This window comes from Podarcis pityusensis (genome assembly GCF_964106645.2).
Source record: "Podarcis pityusensis genome assembly, chromosome: 12".
Lineage (NCBI taxonomy): Eukaryota > Metazoa > Chordata > Lepidosauria > Squamata > Lacertidae > Podarcis > Podarcis pityusensis.
In genome coordinates this window covers 59369048-59388723 of record NC_138037.1, presented here as the reverse complement: position 1 = coordinate 59388723, position 19676 = coordinate 59369048, and the positions used below count along the sequence as shown (strand labels likewise).

The 19676-nt window shown below is 42.9% G+C and overlaps 1 protein-coding gene and 1 long non-coding RNA gene across 5 annotated transcripts in view; one reads left to right on the top strand and one right to left on the bottom strand.

Moving 5' to 3' along the window:
• LOC308460063 overlaps positions 1-9470 on the bottom strand; it is a 59577-nt gene extending 50107 nt beyond the window's left edge. For 2 of the 3 annotated variants that reach the window (XR_013978439.1, XR_013978441.1), the window contains exon 1: positions 8925-9470. This is a non-coding gene — a long non-coding RNA (uncharacterized lncRNA). Of the gene's footprint in view, positions 1-7099; positions 7275-8924 lie in introns of all 3 variants that reach the window. The other variant, XR_013978440.1, reaches the window with a different exon arrangement.
• The window catches only part of ADCY1 (adenylate cyclase 1), a 234389-nt gene that overhangs the window by 198164 nt on the left and 16549 nt on the right, over positions 1-19676 (top strand). The window contains exons 10-17 of one of the 2 annotated variants that reach the window (XR_013978367.1): positions 1443-1540; positions 2279-2363; positions 3271-3360; positions 5860-6116; positions 6835-6961; positions 9709-9825; positions 17921-18067; positions 18922-19039. Coding sequence is in view for 1 of the 2 variants with exons in the window: in XM_080975772.1 (XP_080831898.1) it covers positions 1443-1540; positions 2279-2363; positions 3271-3360; positions 5860-6116; positions 6835-6961; positions 9709-9825; positions 17921-18067; positions 18941-19039 (1020 nt within the window). In the remaining variant the exon portion in view is untranslated. The remainder of the gene's footprint in view (positions 1-1442; positions 1541-2278; positions 2364-3270; positions 3361-5859; positions 6117-6834; positions 6962-9708; positions 9826-17920; positions 18068-18921; positions 19040-19676) is intronic. The other variant, XM_080975772.1, reaches the window with a different exon arrangement.

The following is a 19676-nucleotide window of genomic DNA, read 5'->3' as shown; positions in this document are numbered from 1 at the left end:
TTTTTTCCTACTATGTAGTGATGCTTTCCCCCCTTGTGTTCAGGTCGGTTTTATTTTTAGTATTGTATAAAGCTTTGTACTTTTTTAAAAAATAGAAAAGTGTTTTGTAAATAAATGAGTGCCTTGTGCTAGAGCAGCTGGTTTTGGGGTGCCCCCTCCTCCCTCGTTCTCTTTGTTTTTTGTTTTTAAATGATATTTATTGGGGGGGAAATTTAGAATTACAAAAAAAAAGACAAAAAAGAAAAAATAAATCCATCATTCTCAAATTCAAATTCTCAGTTTTCATTACCTTCTTTCTTTGACCTCCTCCTCCTCCCTTTTCTTGTATCCCAATTAATAATCATCACAGCAAATCCTTTCCATAATTCATAATATTCTGTCATTACATTACCTTAATCTATTTTCATCTTATCTTATAAAAAACCTTAAGGCTTAAAGCTTAAATCTTATTTTTACCAACTTCTCATAACCATAATATTCTTACCTAGTTCTTTAAACATTTTTGCTAGAGCCAAGTAATTTCATTTCAACATTTTTCTAACATTCATCAATTTTATAAAACAATCCTAACGATAGAAAAAAGAAATAAGCACAATCCAATCTTCATCCAGCGTCCCTTCCTCCTGGTCCCGGGTTTTGTCAGTCCTTTTTATCCCATTGATCCAGCGCATTAACCTGGTAACCTTATATCCGCTCCCTCGTTCTCTTTGATTCAGCACAGTAGGGCCCTTGCGCAAACGTGCTTGTGTGCAATGGTAGAGGCCTGCCTGGAAAGCTTAAAGCCCACCACCACTACATGGGAGAGGGGTTGAAGAAAAGGAAATATGAATTGGTGCCGCCCTGTAGATTGACCAGTCGTGGCTAGGAGCAGCTAGGAACTAGGTGGAGTCATCAATCTTATAAAAAATGTGGACTTTCACACACTGGCCAGTTTCCATTTTGACTTGGAAATGTTCGTTTTGGGGATCTCAGAAGTACGTAAAGGCAAGACGCAGGTGAGGGAGTGTTTTCCTGCAATGGCACCCACCTGAGAGATGATGGAACTATGCTGAGGCTGAAAAAAAAGACTGGTTCTAATACCTCCAAGTCTCAGGATGAGGCCCCTCCAATCTTTCCCGGTTCCATTTCTGAGCTGGGGAAGGAGGGCCAGACCCTCCACTCTAGCAGTGTTTGGTCAGCACACTTCCTCCCCAGCTCCAAATTTTGAAGGGAGGTGGGGAGGAAGCTCATGCTGGATTTGCAAGCACTCTGGCTACTTTTCCTGACCATACACTGACTTTGAAAACTCAGAAAGAAATGATGTGGTCATCAGGGGCAAATCTGGCGAGCACACTTACAGATTACTGCTGTGCATGCTTGTATTTCTGTCTTTAGAACCAGGAGGTGTGATTGATATGGGTCAATAATTGTATTTATGCCTCTTTTTCCCACCTCATTCACAGTATCACCAGCTTCAGGATGAATATTTCACCAGTGCTGTCGTCTTGTCACTGATTCTAGCTGCCTTATTTGGCCTTGTCTACCTTTTAATAATCCCACAGTAAGTGCTTTCTCAGTGTTTTAAATTAAATGCCAAGTAAACTTTTTAAATGAAATCGGAGTGTCTTGGGCAAACATTGGATTCATTAGAAAACTTTATTTCTTACATTCTACCCCACCCCCCAATCAAGAGAGCAGGTTCAGAACTGGGTCCCCCTCCCCCACCCTAGTAACCCAGATCCACCAGGACTAGGAGCGATGGATCGTCTTGCCCCACCCTGCCTTGGTCTAAGAGCTTCTCCAAGCTATCTCTATTGGTGGCCCCCACGGCATCCCGCACTAGTGAATCCCATAGTTTCACTTTGTAATTAATGAAGAATTACTTTCTTTTGTTTGTCTTCATTGGATGGCCCCTGGTTGTAGTATTATGTGGGAGGGAGAAAAACCTATCTCAGATTTACACAATTTATGGGGGTCAGGGAGTATTAAAGGAGGAGACAACATACAATATAAATGCATCTCACCAAGCACCGCCCACATGGACAGGTAACACGGGCAGATTGATTTCAGAGTCATATAATTTAAAGCACTTTTCTGTGGATGAAGGTGGGAAAAGGCACACACAGAAAGAATGAGCCACATGCACATTAATCCCCTAGGGTGTACCTAGCCTGTGTCTCTTGCTTGCACAAGAAGGGAAAATGCTTGATAGTTAACCAGAATCCGTCTGCCAAGTTCCAGTGAGGAGGTGGTGGTTTTCTGTATGTTCAATGACTCGGCTTCTGCATGTTCCTCCTAGGAGTACCATCGTGCTTGTCCTTCTGGTGTTCTGCATATGCTTCCTGGTGGCATGTATCATGTACCTGCATGTCACCCGAGTACAAGTAAGTGATCTCAAATGCCGTGGCCTCTTGATCCTCGCAAGAGACTTACTAAGCATTGCATCATGTCATATCTCCGTCAGGCAGGAACCTATTTAATTTTATTAGTGTACAGCACCTAACACAGTGCAAGGCTTATATAAGTAATGTTTCACATTTCTCCAAAGCAGAAGGAGGCTCCAGAGGCAACCTTGATAGCAGGTCAGGGGAACCTTTGGCTAGCCCAATGTTGCTGAACTACAACTCCCATCATCCCTGATCATTGGCCATGCTTGCTCGGTCTGATGAGAGTTGTAGTTCAGCAACATCTGGAAAGCCAAAGGTTCCCCTTACCTGCTATCAAGGTTGCCTCTGGAGCCTCCTTCTGCTTTGGAGAAACGTGGCATCCCTTTTATGGCAAGGTGGAGCCATCTTTGGCAGCAAGATTGGGTGGGCAAAGCCACAAGTGCAGTCCCTCTTCATCCCAGCCCCATGCATGCATGCACATATGCAGGCAACCTCCACCCGCACTTACTTTTCCCCACTGACACCACCTTCCCTGCTCCCCCCTTAAAACTTCCCTTCCCAACATTCTTGCATTCACCCTTTACAGTTTTACTGCAGACTTAAATTAGTTGGTTTGTTTTTTAATCACAGTCATGAGGCTTTCCCCCAGACTCCTTTTCCAAGTGGGAGAATGAATTGCTAATGCTTAGCCTGTCGAACTTATTATGAATAGGAGTCAGCTGAAATAAGAATTAGCTTGCTTGAATGTGAAGATATATCTTTGTGAATGCACAACAAACAAATTTTATTGCGCCAAATGAAATGTAAGACATCAGTTTCATTTTTTTGTTGTTTTTTACTATTTTATAAATAACATACCTACCTTGTTTTTGAATTAACAGAGACTATTGTTTTTGTCTTTCAGTGTTTTCCAGGGTGCCTGACAATACAAATTCGAACGATTTTATGTGTTTTTATTGTAATATTAATTTATTCAGTGGCACAAGGCTGTGTGGTGAGTGTATAGGAATGGTTGTCTAATTCATGGAGAGACCTGCCATCCCCTCAGTTTGCTCTGATTTAAGTCATTGAGATCATTTCCATTAGCATGCTAACCCCCTCATATATAATTGCCTTATCATATAAACAGCTGACTATAATTGATGTGTCTTTTTGAAACTGAAAACCTATATTCCTCTAAGTCCAAGAAAGCTAAATCATTCTACATTTTATTTCTCACTTCGGCTTTTGCTGCTAAGAATCAGTTTATATATGCAGCAAAATCTGGTTGTAATGTTTTCCCCGGACTGTGTCATTTCACATGGAAGTGCGCACTGCAAGCTTTTGAATGCTTCACCATGGAAGAAGATTCCCTACAAGTAGAAAACTAGCATGATGCCAGGCTTTCATCCTGACTTGCTGTTTTTCTGTACATAAGGAGCTTATTTCATGGGAAGCACATAAGCATGCAACTCTGTAGCCTGAAGCAGCACAGTCAAACGTCTCCACATTATCCTGCATTTTATTGTGGGCACTGCCCTGTGATCTTATGATGAAGGGTGGTATATCAATCAATTCAATCAATCAATCAATCAATCAATCAGTCGATTTTGCTGCATGTTACTGACCTTGAGTCATAAATACTGGGGATTCTGCCTCTATGGTGGGTATTACAAGTGATTACTGAAATGATGGAAGGGTTTTTTTGTTTGGTTGCTTCACAAACATAGAACAGAGGTTCTCTCCTGGTCTGCCCCGCAGAGGACCTTAAGGTCCGTGAATAACCATAGTTTAGAGGTCCTGGGCCCTAAGGAAGTCAGACTATCCTCCACCAGGGCCAGGGCCTTCTCAGTGATGGCTCCAAACTGGTGGAATGCTCTGTCCCAGGAGACCAGGGCCCTGCAGGATTGAACTTCCTTTCACAGGGCCTGTAAGACAGAGCTATTCTGCCTGGCCTTTAATTTGAATTTAGCCTGATCTTCCTTCCCCTTCCTTCCTCCCCATCCCCTTTTTATGAAGATTACTCGCTCTGGGATCTCACAGCTAATTCTCCCCTGGTCTCCTCGCTGGCCCAAATAGAACTAATTTAGCCAGCTAGCCCTGGTGATCATCTAATCACCTTTGGACTTCCCTATTCCCATGATCTTGGGCTCCATGATCACTGCAGATGGTGACAGCAGCCACGAAATTAAAAGACACCTGCTTCTTGGGAGAAAAGCAATGACAAACCTAGACAACATCTTTAAAAGCAGAGACATCACCTTGCCAACAAAGGTCCGTATAGTTAAAGCCATGGTTTTTCCAGTAGTGATGTATGGAAGTGAGAGCTGGACCATAAAGAAGGCTGATCGCCGAAGAACTGATGCTTTTGAATTATGGTGCTGGAGGAGACTCTTGAGAGTCCCATGGACTGCAAGAAGATCAAACCTATCCATTTTTAAGGAAATCAGCCTTGAGTGCTCACTTGGAAGGACAGATCCTGAAGCTGAGGCTCCAAGACTTTGGCCACCTCATGAGAAGAGAAGACTCCCTGGAAAAGACCCTGATTTTGGGAAAGATGGAGGGCACAAGGAGAAGGGGACGACAGAGGACGAGATGGTTGGACAGTGTTCTCGAAGCTACCAGCATGAGTTTGACCAAACTTTGGGAGGCAGTGGAAGACAGGAGTGCCTGACGTGCTCTGGTCCAGGGGGTCACGAAGAGTCGGACACGACTAAACGACTAAACAACAACAACATGCCCTAGTGGAGATCAAGCCTGTCAGAGAGAACAGGCTCATGCTCCATCTGCCATTCCGGTGGCACCTGGAAGTCTGAAACACGGATACATCTCACCTTTGTGGTGGAGTGCAGTTCATCATCCTGTGCAGCCAGTCACTACATTTCCCAAATTTGTTTGTGAATTGAAGGGCTCATAGTTTTATAAAAGCAATGGAGGAACTTGGAGGATCTTGTTCCAAATGTTCTGCTTCACAAATGACTGTAATCTATTAATTAAATTCGTCTTGATTTTCATCCAACGGTGTGAATGCCCTCCATTAAAGAAATAAACAGGATGTGGTCATCCTCTGAGGCCCTTCTGGGGTCCGGAGTGCAGCAACATGAGAACGGGCCTTTTCTGCAGTGGCTCCCCATTTGTGGAATGCTTTCCCCAGGGAGGCTCATCTGGCTTCTTTGCTACATATGTTTAGGTGAAAACATTCCTCTTCTCCCAGGCATTTGGCTAATTAAACAATCTATGGACTTTTAAACTGTCCATAAAAACTTTTATTTTTGTCTGCTACCATGTTATGTATTTTTGTGTTTTTATATTGTAAACTGCCTTGTGATCCTCAGGTGAAAGGTGGTATAGAAATTACCTGTTTTTTAAAAAGACTTGATAGCAAATGACACATTTAGCATCACTTCTAGATTCACCCCTAATGCTGTTGTCATCAAATGGAGGACATGTGTGTTTGTGTGAACATTCACCGTTGAAACTTTTCATTCAGCTCTCAACTCCGTTTCTCCCTTAGGTTGGATGTATGCCTTGGGTTTGGAGTACTAATTCCAGCAGCTCCATAGTTATCATTTCTTTGGGTGGGACAAATAAGACAATGAGTGAACTTCCATGCGATGCAGCCCATTATGCATTTCTCTCCTGCGTTGTGGGGACTCTGACCCTGGCAATATTTCTACGCGTATCTTCCTTGCCAAAAATGATCCTCCTGCTTTTTGTTACAATTTTGTACATAGTCATTTTGGAACTCAGCGGATACAGAAAAGCAGTGGGGTAAGTTCATTGCATAATTAAGGAAGAGTTTTGTTGTTTTCATATTTTGCCCCCACACCTTCAGTGCAAAGTAGAGATTCTAATGTATGTGGGAGTTGTTGAAGTACAGGCCTAAACTAGCCTTTAAGTGCACAGTCCTCATTCATAACCAAAACAAAGTTCACATCAACGCAGACTGCATTTGCCCTTGCCTCTCTCCTCTCCCCATGCTCTGTCTAAATTAGGGTTGTAAGGTCCTTGGTGCAAAGCAGCTCTCTGTTTCATGTATTAACTATGCAAAGCACCTTTATACTGATGAGACTCTTTAGATAGTCTTAATAATGGTTTTGTGTGTCTGGTATCTGCCTCCAGCACTGCTATAAGCTGGGATTATTGTTGAAGTAAAAGACTTCAGTGCAGCTCCTCATTTCCTTCATCCTGCATTTCAACCTAGCATAAGCGAAAGATGACAGTAGAGGAATCAGGAGAGAGGCAGATGCACTTGTGAGAAGTGAGGAGACTCCTGCTCCCTTCTCCACAAATCTAGAAAGACCAGCCATTGCTTTCTTTGATGGCGGCTGCCACTGCTTCCTCCCTCTAAGATGGTTGGGATTCAAGACTTGTAGTGTACAAAGGATTTCATGGAGGTTCGTTGTTTTCAAGCACTTTTTGAAAATGACAGTGGTTTTTTTGTAAAAGAAAAGGAAAGCTTATGTGCACATTTTCTTTCTTTCTAAAGGGGTGGCTCTTTTTATATTCGTGGCTATGAACCCATCTTGGCCATCTTGCTGTTTTCCTGTGCTTTGGCACTTCATTCCAGGCAGGTGGATTTGAAGCTACGTCTCGACTACCTCTGGGCTATGCAGGCAAGGAAACTTTTCGCCTTTCTAAAGCACAATGTCAAGCTCCTCTTTTCTGTTGCCTCTTATTGTATACAAGGCTATAAAAACCATTTAATTTAGCAAGAATGGGTGTGGAAATGTGGCAATAAACATAGACTGTACCTGCGTGAGTAGTTGCATGCCAGCCCCAAGTTATCTTCCCAGGTAGCTTAGCTTTGCCTTCCTTTCCCTCTCGCTCCCGCCATTTGAGAGCCTGACCTCTGCCAGCAGCCTCAGCTCCAGCCGGGCCTCCCGCTGCTCCTTTCTTCCCCACAGGCCTAGTCAGTTGCCCTCCAGGCTGTCAAGAGGGGATTTGTTTTGATTAGGTTTCCATGAATGTTGGTCTTCTGCTTCGTCAAGTCCTGCACTCGCACTTTGTGTCATTTCCAAACAGTAACTGTGCTGGTTTTTGCTCACCTGCGAGTGACCACTTTTATTCTTGATCCTTTGTTTCCAGTCCTATTCAACATAGTTGGTTTTGCCCATTTACTCAGTATGACACACTTTCATTGCTGAATATGCAAATAAGCCTTAGGTGATTGTAAAGATGCTACTGCCTCCCTTTAATGAAGCAAAGCAGTTATTGGGTCCTGGCAGCAGATCTTTAAGTACCAGAGGCTGGGTGGGTGCCTAGGATCCTCCCCACAAATCACCATAAGAGAGGAACATGGTGCTGCCCTTCATTTTGTGATTTTTGGTGGTGGGGGAGAGGAAGGCTGGACCCCCAGCTTCAAGCAGTGCCAGCAGGCGCATTTTGCAGCCTTCTTGGAGATCTCAGAGAAGGCACCGCTTGAAGCTGGGGGTCCAGCCTTCCTCTCCCCCACCACCAAAAATCACAAAATGAAAGGCAGCACTAATCAATAAAAATTCAAGGATGTTTTTTAAAAAGAAGTACTGGTTTTCAAAAACCAGAATATTCATATTTTCAGATTGAGAGTGGGTCCTCTTTCTTGTATCTGATCCCACAGCCTATGAGCTGTGAATGCCACACTTCCCTAGCGCAGGAGTCAGCTTTTGGCAGCCTGCCAAGTGAGGTTTCACTTTTGCTGCTGAGCATCTGGATTTTGTATTTAATTTTTTTAAATAAAAAAAAATTCACATTACCTCCAATAATGCTCCCCGCCCCCCCATAAAGGAAGGCGAAAGTAACATTTGCATCTCTGGAAACTGAGCAGGAAGAATGAGAGCAAACTATAAACAAACAAAATGTCAAGAACATCTATGAGATGGAAGACAAAGGCCTTAGCCTAGAATACAAATAAGTAACATTCTTATTCATCTAACCCTGCGGTGCACCTTTTGATTCTGCCTGAGACCTCCTGTCTAAATTACAGCAAGAACTGAAAGCTTATTTCAAAAGTAAATGATGAGGGCAGAAATAAATATTTAAGGGATCTTCATTTCTAGTTTGTAAAATGCTGAAGTGTTGAAAAAGTTTGGCACAATATGCTAAGCAATGTAGCTTTGCAGTTAAAACAACAACCATGTCATTCTATTTTAAATGATGACTTTGTAAAGTAGAATGTGGTCCTTTTGTAAAATTGTTTTTTCCCCACAACCAAAAAGTTACAGGAAAAAGGGAGGAGGAAGATGTTTGTTGGATAGTGCCCTATGCAGGGCTTGGGATGATGGGATGCAGCGATAGGGTTGAAAGCAAGGGATCAACTAACATAATATGGGGAAGTGGTTTCTGCCACAGCTCATGGCTACTCTCCTTTCTGCTGCCCAGTTGGGAAGCCAGTGATGGTGAAGTGAGATTCAGGGAAACATGGAAGCCTTCTTAAAAAGATATTGTGAAGAGTTCCAAAAGGATCTCTCCAAACTAAGTGAATGGGAAGTCAAATGCCAAAGTCAATTTAATGTGAACAAGTGTTGTATTGCAGCGATGTTTGCCAGGGCAGTAAAATCTTAATTTCACACATGTGCTCATGGACTAGCAGTAACAGACCTGTTTTCGTATTCCTAGGTGGGCTCCTGGAGAGGAGAGGATCTTGAAGTCTCTACTCCTCTTCCGTGTGTATTTCAGTGCCAACAAAATGGAAGAAAGACTTGCACCAAATAGAATCAGAATCATGGAATTGTAGAATTGGAAGGGACCTGAGGACCATTCTAGTCCAACCCCCTGCAATGCAGGAATGCTCCCCACAGTCGTCCCTGGAGACCACTGTGAACCACCAACCACCAACCTTCTGGTCCACTGTTCCAGTTGCAGGAGAATCAAACAAGTGACTGGTTTCCCACAGGCCAGTCACTATGAGAACAGCATGCCAGACTAGATAAGCCATTGGCCTTCTTATATGATTCTGATTCTTCTTATATTCTTACAGTTTGATTTATGAAGAATAAAGATTTAGGAACATACCCAAATCTATTCCAACATCCCTTTGCACATTCACCCAGAATTTTCTGTTCCACCACAACAGGTTTATTTTGCACAAGTCTTTCTTCCATTTGGTTGATTAATTCTTGTGGTTAGTGAAGAAAGAACATTACGGTGAGCACTGGTTTGGGCCTTGGCTTAGCACAGCATGGGAAAAGAAAAAGCTGGAGAGAATCGGAGCAGCATCTCACTCCTCGCTTGGGAGCTGACAAATTTACAGGGTCCCAGTAACCTATCATTTGACTTAGCAAGCTGTGTGACCCAGATCACTCTCTCCAGTGGTATTTCCTCTCTACCAAGTGTGTTCAGGACTGCAGTTTTTTATTATTTAAAGCACATTTTATTTTCATAGGCAGAAGAAGAGAGAGATGATATGGAAAGAGTGAAACTGGATAACAAAAGAATTCTCTTCAATCTTTTGCCAGCACATGTTGCACAGCATTTTCTCATGTCTAATCCAAGGAACATGGTAAGGAATATGAGTTTTCAGGGTTGTTTCCTGCAACAAACCACAATAGATTGAAAGCACAAATCAGATCAAAATTAAACTTTTAAAACATATTAATAACAGCAAAGGGAAAACTGCAGATAAATTCCTGGGGAAATAAAGAGGAATCATACAGGAACCATGCCCAAAGCATACTGAAACGGTAAGACACACAACAAAGATGGATGGATGCATGGCATGGATATCCGAGGGCAGGGTTACTGGGTGCCACACAGAGAAGGCCCTGATGCTGTTCCCACCAGCCATGCGGAGACACACATGAGGTGTCTGATTATTTCAGTGGATGAGTAGAATCCTATTAGAGACATCCCTTGAGGTTTCCTGGTCACAAACTGTTCAGTGCTTTAAAAGTGATGATCACTTTTGCAGCCCCAAACTACCTATCTGTCAGTGCTGTTGACATTATTAAACCTTTTTTAAATCTGCAGTAAAACTCAGAGTCTAAGCTGCATTCTTTGTGAGAAAGCCAGTATACCTGTAGTCTGTCTAGAGTTGATCTTGGAATGAGGAGAGCTGGGTTCACATCTGCTCTACCATGAAGCTCACAACATGGTCTGGGCAAATCATCATGTCTCAGCCTAGCTAGCCAACTTCACAGTCGTAAAGACAATATAAAGTGGGATTTACCACCCTCTCCTCTTTGGAGGAAAATCAGCTTATAGATGTGCTGAATAATAATACTTAAAACGTGGCTTTGTGAAGATCCCAATCTCATGTCGGATGTGGGTTGTTGTAGTCATGAAAGAATAATATTCCACCCAGATTAAAGCAAGTCAGAACATACACAATGTATTTAAATATACAGTATTTTCTTGTTGATTTTATTTTTATCCTGCTCCAAAACAGAGGCAGATTATACAAATCATTTGCTGCCTTGACTCCAATGGGAGGAGGAGCAGGATACACATTTAATAATTAATTATAAAATTTAGTGATGGGCAATTTATTTCCTTCCGTTTATATCCTGCCTTTCTTCCATCATGGAACCTAAAACAGTATACATATGATTCCCAGGCAGTCAGCCATCTGGGCCACCGACCATTGCCAGAGTTGCTTAGTTTTCAGACCATACCCTGGGATGAAGGATACAACCCCATGATCTCCAGAGGAAAACCCATCAATCTTGACCGCCGGAGCAGGGAGAATCAGCGGGAGTCCAGAGTCAGAACCCGAAGAGAAACTCCCCTGTTTAAGGACACCGAATCACCGGCTACACAAGGAACTAGAAGGCAAGCGTTGGTTAAAATTACTCCCGGGCACTGGATCACCTCTGCTATAGCTGTAGCCTGGAGACAGGGCCTGAGCGGAGTCTTAATACTTGGGGAAGGGAAAGAGCCAAGCCGAAGTTTTGAAGCCAGGCCAGGGGAGGACCTGAGGACCAGAGGAGATCATAGAAGTCCTCAGGTGCCTGAACGGGCAGCTGAACCCGACGGGCTTGAGGACCCAGCCTCCCTCTCGAGCAGTCTTCTCCAGCTGCACTTCGTCATCCCAATCAGCGAGAGTGGAAAGCTGCGAGGCTGCTAGGCTTCGGGTTGCTGAAACTACACTCTGAGAGGTGAAGAAGAAGTTTTCGGCAGAGAGGGGTGAAGAGAGAGGAGACGGGAGTTTAAATTAAACAAAACAAAAGCCTGGAAGTTCACAAAGCGGTGAGACCTTCTGTTCCAAGTAAAGCCTGCTTGCACTTTTCCTGGAGACCGAATAGGGGAGGGATGGGGGACTGGACCAAGATTTAAATTGAGAGCCCTTCCCTTGAACAATCAATCGTGAAGAGGGCTGAGCTGAGATGATCTACTTGAGCCCTCACCAGGGGTAAATCTTTATCGGAATTTGACTCTTATTATAGCTCTTGTATGAACTGCGGAGAAATCCCTGGAGTTAAAAACTCAGCTGTATAGCCAAATCATTGACTGTGGTAGGAAGTCCCCTTCTTCTCTCCTGTATTATCTACATTATTTAGCTCATATCTACTGTGGCTATGGGCAAGAGGAAATGCCTCAGAGAAGCAGAGGAGTTACTGCTCCTCCCTAGCCCCAAGCTACAAGCTAAGGAAAGAAGAGACCAGTCAAATTTTCAAGCAGCAGTTACCACATACAATAGATTTCTTCCACTAAGTGACTTGGATGTAGCTAATAACATTCCCAAGTCCCAAAATACCACCTTACACAATTGTAATCTAACGAGCACTCCCGTCAAGGGTGGGCCCAATGTGGATGGGAAAAAGATCCGGGATAAAGAAAACCAGCTGGGAAATGAGTCCTCCCATTTACAACTAGTCATTAGGACACTGGACTGCATATTTAAAAAGATAGACTTTCTGACGTGCTCAACTTCCAAGCTAACGGAAAAAGTGATGGATATGGACGCCAAAATTGCCCTCAATAATAACTACCAGAGGGGACCTCCAGTAATAGCCCCACCAAACTCTGGGGCAAAGGGGATGAGAAAATATAAACTAAACGATCTCATGTGTAAGCAAAATCTAACATTGCAACCTAAGAAGGTGTGCCTAACGATAAGGTCTGAGATATGGGACTGGTCAAGCTTCGAAGGAGCTAAAACTGCCCTAAGTAAAATCCTGAGAATAAGCATAGTTCATATTGATCTTCATGCTTTACTTCCGCTAACTCAATCAAATGGCCCTTACAAAGTTATTTTAGCCTTCCGTTCGCTGAGACTACCCTTATTAATAATAAGACAAAAATGGAAATTTATAAAAACAAAAATCATACCCACAAGGGTTTTTGCGGACAGCATAGTAAAACCACTACTTGTGGAAAAAGAGAAAGAGATATTAGATTCAGGAACAAGCTCTACAAAATCGCCAAAGAGATGTTGCCTTCCCCACAGAGAACGGAGGAGATGGCCTGCAGTCCACAACCAGGAACGGACTTGGGTGGTTCCAGAATATCTAATGATGAAAGCGCCCTTATGAATTCATTTGATGAATTACAGTCACAAGAAAAAGAAAAAATAATAAATAAATTAGATAAACTAAGAGAGAAGATGTCTCAGGCCAAAAGCAAAATAGGAAACAAAGAAATTCAAACCAACAGGGCCATTGGAGGCTCAGTGGACCTTCTCAAATTTAGCCCACAGCCTCAAAATAGGTCCATAAAATCCAAGGCAACGATACAGACAATCGTCTCGCCACCCCTATTAGTTAATCTGGAACCAGCCCTTCCTGCACCAGCCGGAATGGTTACACCTACTAAAGAACAGCAAAATGTAAACAAAATTTCGACACATTCCTCAATGCCTGACCTGGAGTCATCATTATCGGACGGAGAATCTCTAGCTGATGATTTAGAAGCTCAAACCGCTCTCGATATGGACTGGACAGAAGACCCCTTGGGCCATATAAATAAGATGATACACCCACGGAAGGGAAATCTAATAATAGTTAAAACTTGTACCGACTTAATCTCTGCCCCCCTAGGTGATAAGCTCTCGGATAAAACAAGGGATTTCAGAGAGGAGACCAGATCAAACCAGGACACTACCCCTATAGGATCGGGCGAGCAGAGCATAATTACAAATAGCTCAAGAGGTACATCTGCGCCAAAAGGAGAGAAGTCATCTACTATTAGTCAAAGGAAAATTACTGACTTCTTTAAATTTGACAACCCACCAAGACCAGCGTTCCCCCCTTCCCCATTGTGACTACCCAAACCTCAGTCAAATCCTCCCCCGTTCTCCCTTTTAAGCTGGAACATAGCAGGTTGGAAGGGGGAAAAATCTGACCCGGACTTTGTAAAACTAATAAACTCACACCAAGTAATTCTCTTGCAGGAAACATGGGAAGAGGGGAGAGTAGATATTAATGGTTTTGATGTTACATCATTACCGGCATGCCCGTCTACTAAAGGAGGCCGGCCCAGTGGAGGATTAGTTATAGCAATTTCCTTGAAAATACAGGCAAAACTCACGCTTGTAAATGCTTCCATCTTTGCAATTACAGCCCTGGTTACGGGGAAAAACTTTGAACTTGTTATAACAAATGTTTATCTTCCTCCTGGAGGCAATATTGCAGACTTACACAATAAATGGGGAATCTTGGAGGAACATCTCACTCTTTGTCACTCCAAATACCCCAATATACCCAATGTTATAGCAGGGGACTTCAATGCTCGCATTGCAGCAAACTGGGAGTCTTTAATCAAAGCCAAATGGTGGATAACCCCAGAATTCATTAATGACCTCTCCCTCCATAATCAAAGACTTTCTAAAGACAAAAGGGTAAATGAAGCAGGAACCCTTCTTTACCAATTGGTACTACGTCTAAACTTAGTGATTCTAAACGGGAACTGCCCGCCAGACGTACCGGGTGAGTTTACACACATAAGCTCCTCTGCAAACAGTGTCCTGGATTATATGTTAGTATCTCATGACATATTCCCCAAATTTTCCCATTTTAAAGTCGAAAACATTCAACTGAGCGACCACTTACCGTTGGTCGCCACAATGACTATAGACTGGACCCCAGATGGAGACAAGCACCCAACACATCTGATTACGAACTCAGCATTGCAAATCAAAAGTGTAAAATGGTCCGAACTACAGGCCCAAAAATACTCAGCATATTTCCAACAAGGGCTAAAACAAGCATATTCAGGCTTAATCGAGAATTATTATGATTATGACCAAACTCTAAGACTATTCTCGAATCTGTCAGAAGATCTAACGTCTTTTTTCTCTGTCCCGACGCATAAAATAAATCGAACACAAAGGAAGATAGGTGCCTTGTGGTTCAATAGTGCTTGTAAACAGGGTAGACAACTTCTTGGTAACATCTACAAAGAGTATAAAGCCTCCGGGGCAACGGTCTTGCCAAAAGAATATTTCCAAGCAAAATCAGCCTACAAGCAAATTCAAAAGGGAGCCAGACAGGAATGGCAAGTGAATCAATGGCGAGCAATCATAGAAGCCTCATCATCACGGAACTCCAGACAATTTTGGCTCCTGGTAAATAAAAAAACTAAAAGATACCCTTTGACTATTATTCCTGCCCCGGTTTGGGAATCCTACTTAAAAAACTACTTTGCCACAACTGACTGTATTGCTAACACAAGAGATGATTTTCAAGATCAGCTTCCCCTCTGGCCCCCCACCGATCCGGAAGACATCCATGACTTAATCGTTAAACTCAAAACAGGGAAAGCGCCTGGGCCAGACCTGATCCCGGCAGAAGCTATAAAATATCACGCGGACTGGTGGGCTAAAGTTCTGGCGACCATCTTCGATGCCGTTAACAACTCTGGAAAGATCCCGGAAGTATGGAAGGACGCTGTTATCGTTCCAATCCACAAAAAGGGCTCACCAGATGACCCGGGGAATTACAGAAATATCAGTCTGCTCTCAATAGTGGGGAAACTGTATGCCCGCTTCTTGCTGAACAGACTTAACCAATGTGCCAAAGAGAAAAAATTAATTGGGCCCGAACAAGCTGGATTCCGCCCAAAACAGTCAACAATTAATCATATTCTAATTTTACAGCATCTTGCCTGGAAATATTCCACCCCAAAGGGTGGCCAACTCTGTGTGGCATTCATTGACCTAAAGGCAGCATTCGATAGTATCCCCAGGAGCATCCTCTGGGAAAAACTCTCCCGCTGGGGCATCGACAGAAGGCTTCTCTGGCTAATAATCAAACTCCATGAGAACTCAGCGGCTAGAGTGAGACTCACCCCGGAGGGTGATCTCACCAATCCAATTCCCATTAACAGAGGTGTCCGACAGGGTTGTATATTGGCTCCATTCCTGTTCAACTTGTTCATAAGCGATATGAGGACTCCCCTAATAGAGGCTCAAGAAAGGATTCATGCACCCCGCCTAGCACTTTATCGCTGCCCTTTGTTACTGTATGCGGATGACGCAGTCATCCTTTCCTTTTCTAGAGTAGGTCTCAGGAGGGCCTTAAAAATTTTTGGATCGTACTGTAACGCAAATTCCCTTACAATTAATTATGAAAAATCTAAGATCCTAATTTTCTCAAAGAGCCGGAAACTCCATAATTGGAGAATTGATGGGAGAGTCATCGAACAAGTCTATAGATTCCAATACTTGGGAGTTTGGTTACAACATAACCTTAGATGGAAGGCCCATGTAGCCTATGTTACAAATAGAGCCAAAGCTATCTCCTTGGCGATCTTGCGATTCTTCTTCACCGATGGGGCCTTTCATATCCCATCGGCGTTGAAAGTCTTCAAGGCCAAGGTGATCCCGACAATTGCCTATGCCATCCCAATTTGGGGGACTTTTGTCAATCTATCTCACCTAGAGGTTATTCAAAATCAGTTTTTAAGAGGGATATTGAAACTGCCCAACTGTGTAAGTAATACAGCGTTACGCATGGAACTTAATACTGTATCCCTGGAAAACGCTCTGTGGAAGCACATACTTTGTCACTGGTTATCTCTATGGCACAATCTCCCAAACTTGTACTTGATACAATGTATGTGGAGAGATGATTTCCAGAGCCCATGGGTAAAAAATTTACAGCTGAAAATAACGGCAATGGGAATCTCCCCATCCAAATTACTAGAGCAGGACATAGTTCCAGCTAAAAGAACAGTAACCTGTAAACTAGAGGAGATGGACTTGCAGCAGAAAATGGTCTTGGGCAATGGTACCTGCTCACCTCTAAACCTTGGTTTATCACCCCTCTTAAGGCTCCCAAACTATTTGAATTCCTTAACTTCTTCGGCTCATAGATATGCCTTTGTAAAGGCAAGATTCAACACCTTCCCATCGAACATGCTGAGAAATAGATTCTCCAATGGACAGATATCGCTCTTATGTGATTGTAATTGTGGGGCACCGGAATCGTTGCATCACATAATTTTTGACTGTGCTTTTCACTCATCGGCCAGGAGCAAGTTTCTTGCCCAATATCTAAAGGGAATTGCCGATGATACGAATGAAGCCAAACTGAGATATCTATTAAATGATGATGACCCCCTAAGATCACTCACGGTTGCCAGATTCTTGATCAGTGTCCTATCCCTAAAGAAGAGAAACGGACTCCTGTGTGGCTCGGAAAATCCCTTTAAACCATGATCTATGTTTTAGGATGTAACTAGGTGAATCACCATTGATGTCTTCTATTGATTTGTGAGCAGATGGTGATGGTTATGTTACAAATTTATTGCAACGTATGATGTTGGTCTTTTGTTTTTGTTCTGCTTTGGTTCTTGTCTGTTTTTTGTAAGTTTTGACGGTTTTAAATTTGGAGGTTCAAGTACATTATGTTGGTATGGGAAACTGTCGTGTGACGGGCCAATGGCCGTAATAAAGATCAATCCAATCCAATCCAATCCAGAGGAAAATGTCAGTATATGGTCAATGTCTTAAAGTTACAAGGAGCCACAAAAGAGGCCTTGCATGCGCCTTCATTCTTCAAAGGAGTCTACTCTGACCCCCTTGTGCATTAGGGGACAGAGGAAGGGTGAGAACAGAATCAATAGGGGCAAGCCTGTTCCCCTCAGTGATTTGAGCACCCTCGCTCAAAGTCTTTCAACATCCTTTTTTTCACAACAACCTTAAAGTTGTTGCTGACAATGTTGTCTTGAATTGGACTTCTTCCAGTATAAAGATAAAGGTATACAGGGTGAGCTTCCCTTGCTCTGTCCCAGCTTCTGCCAACCTAGCTGTTTGAAAGCATACCAGTGCAAGTTGATAAATAGGTACCTCTGAGGCAGGAAGGTAAATAGCATTTCCATGTGCTCTGGTTTCCGTCACAGTGCTCCGTGCACCAGTAGCGGTTTAGTCCTGCTGGCCATATGACCCAGAAAGCTGTCTGTGAACAAACCCTGGCTCCCTTGGCTTGAAAGCGAGATGAGCATCGCATCCCATAGTCGCCTTTGACTGGACTTAACCATCCAGAGGTCCTTTACCTTTTACCTTACCTGATCCAGTCTAATTTAGTTACACTGGTCCCATTGAAATAGATGTGAAAAGTTATTATGATTAAATTAAATTCATTGGAAACTAAGTGCTTATTCAGGCTGGATCCAAGTATTAGCTTGCTATAACAGAAAATATAATTTGAAAATTTCAGGACCTGTATTACCAGTCCTATTCACAAGTGGGAGTGATGTTTGCTTCCATCCCAAATTTCAACGATTTTTACATTGAACTGGATGGCAATAACATGGGAGTTGAATGTTTACGCCTCTTAAATGAAATTATTGCAGATTTTGATGAGGTAAGCATTCTTTCATTCAGTCTGCCTTTTCAGGAATATTTTTGTAAGCTCATCATCATGTTGAGAAGGTCACACTCTTAAAATTATCTCACAGTTTGCATTTCATTCCAATTGTGTTGGCATTACCAAGTGATCCAGGCAAAAAGTGAAATGTTCCTAGTTTTATGAAGACAGAAAATTATTCAGAATTAGGCCAAACATTGACTATCATCTTAGCTTCTGATTGAAGGGACATCCGTCGATCCCCCTTCCCCATTGGGGACCCGTTCCTCCAGCCAAGCCTCCCCAGTGATTCAGTAGCTGACCACGTCAGAGAGAGATCACACCATGTACCATTTTTTATTCCATACTGTCCCGAACACTGCTTTGGCTGTACTCAAGCTGTAATCTTTTATCCGCCTGCCAAAGTGTTCCTCCCTCTTAGTGCAAATTGGTATCTCCCAGAATAGTGCAGGATCCAGCCAGGCAGAAACACCACTACAACACTCTGGTAAGGAGGAATTTGGGTTTATACAGCATGGCAGGTCAGATATTCTTTGCTGCAGTTATTAAACTGTTTCTACATCCCCCCTGGCTTCCTTGTAGCAAGCTGGTAAAGCAAAAGTTGGTAAGATTAATTGTGTAGTAAAAAATAACAAATTCTTACAATTTAGGCCTATAGCAAATCACATCAGGATTTTTGAAAATCCTATCAGGTATCTTGAAAATGACCAAGTGTCTCATTTTGAGCTCACTTAAGTCATTAGGAAACTGGTTGTAAATATGAGATAGCACAAAGGCTTGGAAATGATAAGAGGAATATGCCTGCACAAAACTCTTCTTTCTTGCCTAAAATATTATGTAATGTTTAACAGTTTTATGTTTTAAACAAAGCTTATGGACAAAGAATATTATAAAGACATTGAAAAAATCAAGACGATTGGCAGCACATACATGGCAGCCGTGGGACTTGTACCAACTACTGGCACCAAGGTAATGTGTTTTTACTGCTTATTGCCTTCTCTAAGCGTTTTCACAAATGATGCTAAGAATGCTGTTAGAACTCATTTAGGCTGGTATACTTTTATACTAATGGATTGCTCATATTTAGGAAACAGGAAGCAAGGCAGGAAGCCTTTCTTGGAGAATTCCCAGGTCTGTTTGGCCTGTGGATTTTTCAAGCAAACTTATCAGAGACCTGTTCCAGTTCAGGAGGCTACAAGATTTCCCCTAAGAACCTGAGGTTTTATATGGTGTTGCTGCTTTCCAAAGGAAATGAGGGCAATGGCCTGGTCCTAGTGCACAGTGTTCAGATAGACTCAGATCAGCTTCTTCCACCCTGAATATTTGATAGTCCCCTTCCAAAAGTTGGCCAAACCCTTCATATACCAGCCAGAAAAGAGAGGAGAGGAGGAGGAGGAGGAGGAGTTTGGATTTGATATCCCGTTTTATCACGACCCGAAGGAGTCTCAAAGCGGCTAACAATCTCTTTTCCCTTCCTCCCCCACAACAAACCCTCTGTGAGGTGAGTGGGGCTGAGAGACTTCAGAGATGTGTGACTACCGCAAGGTCACCCAGCAGCTGCATGTGGAGGAGCGGAGACGCAAACCCAGTTCACCAGATAATGAGA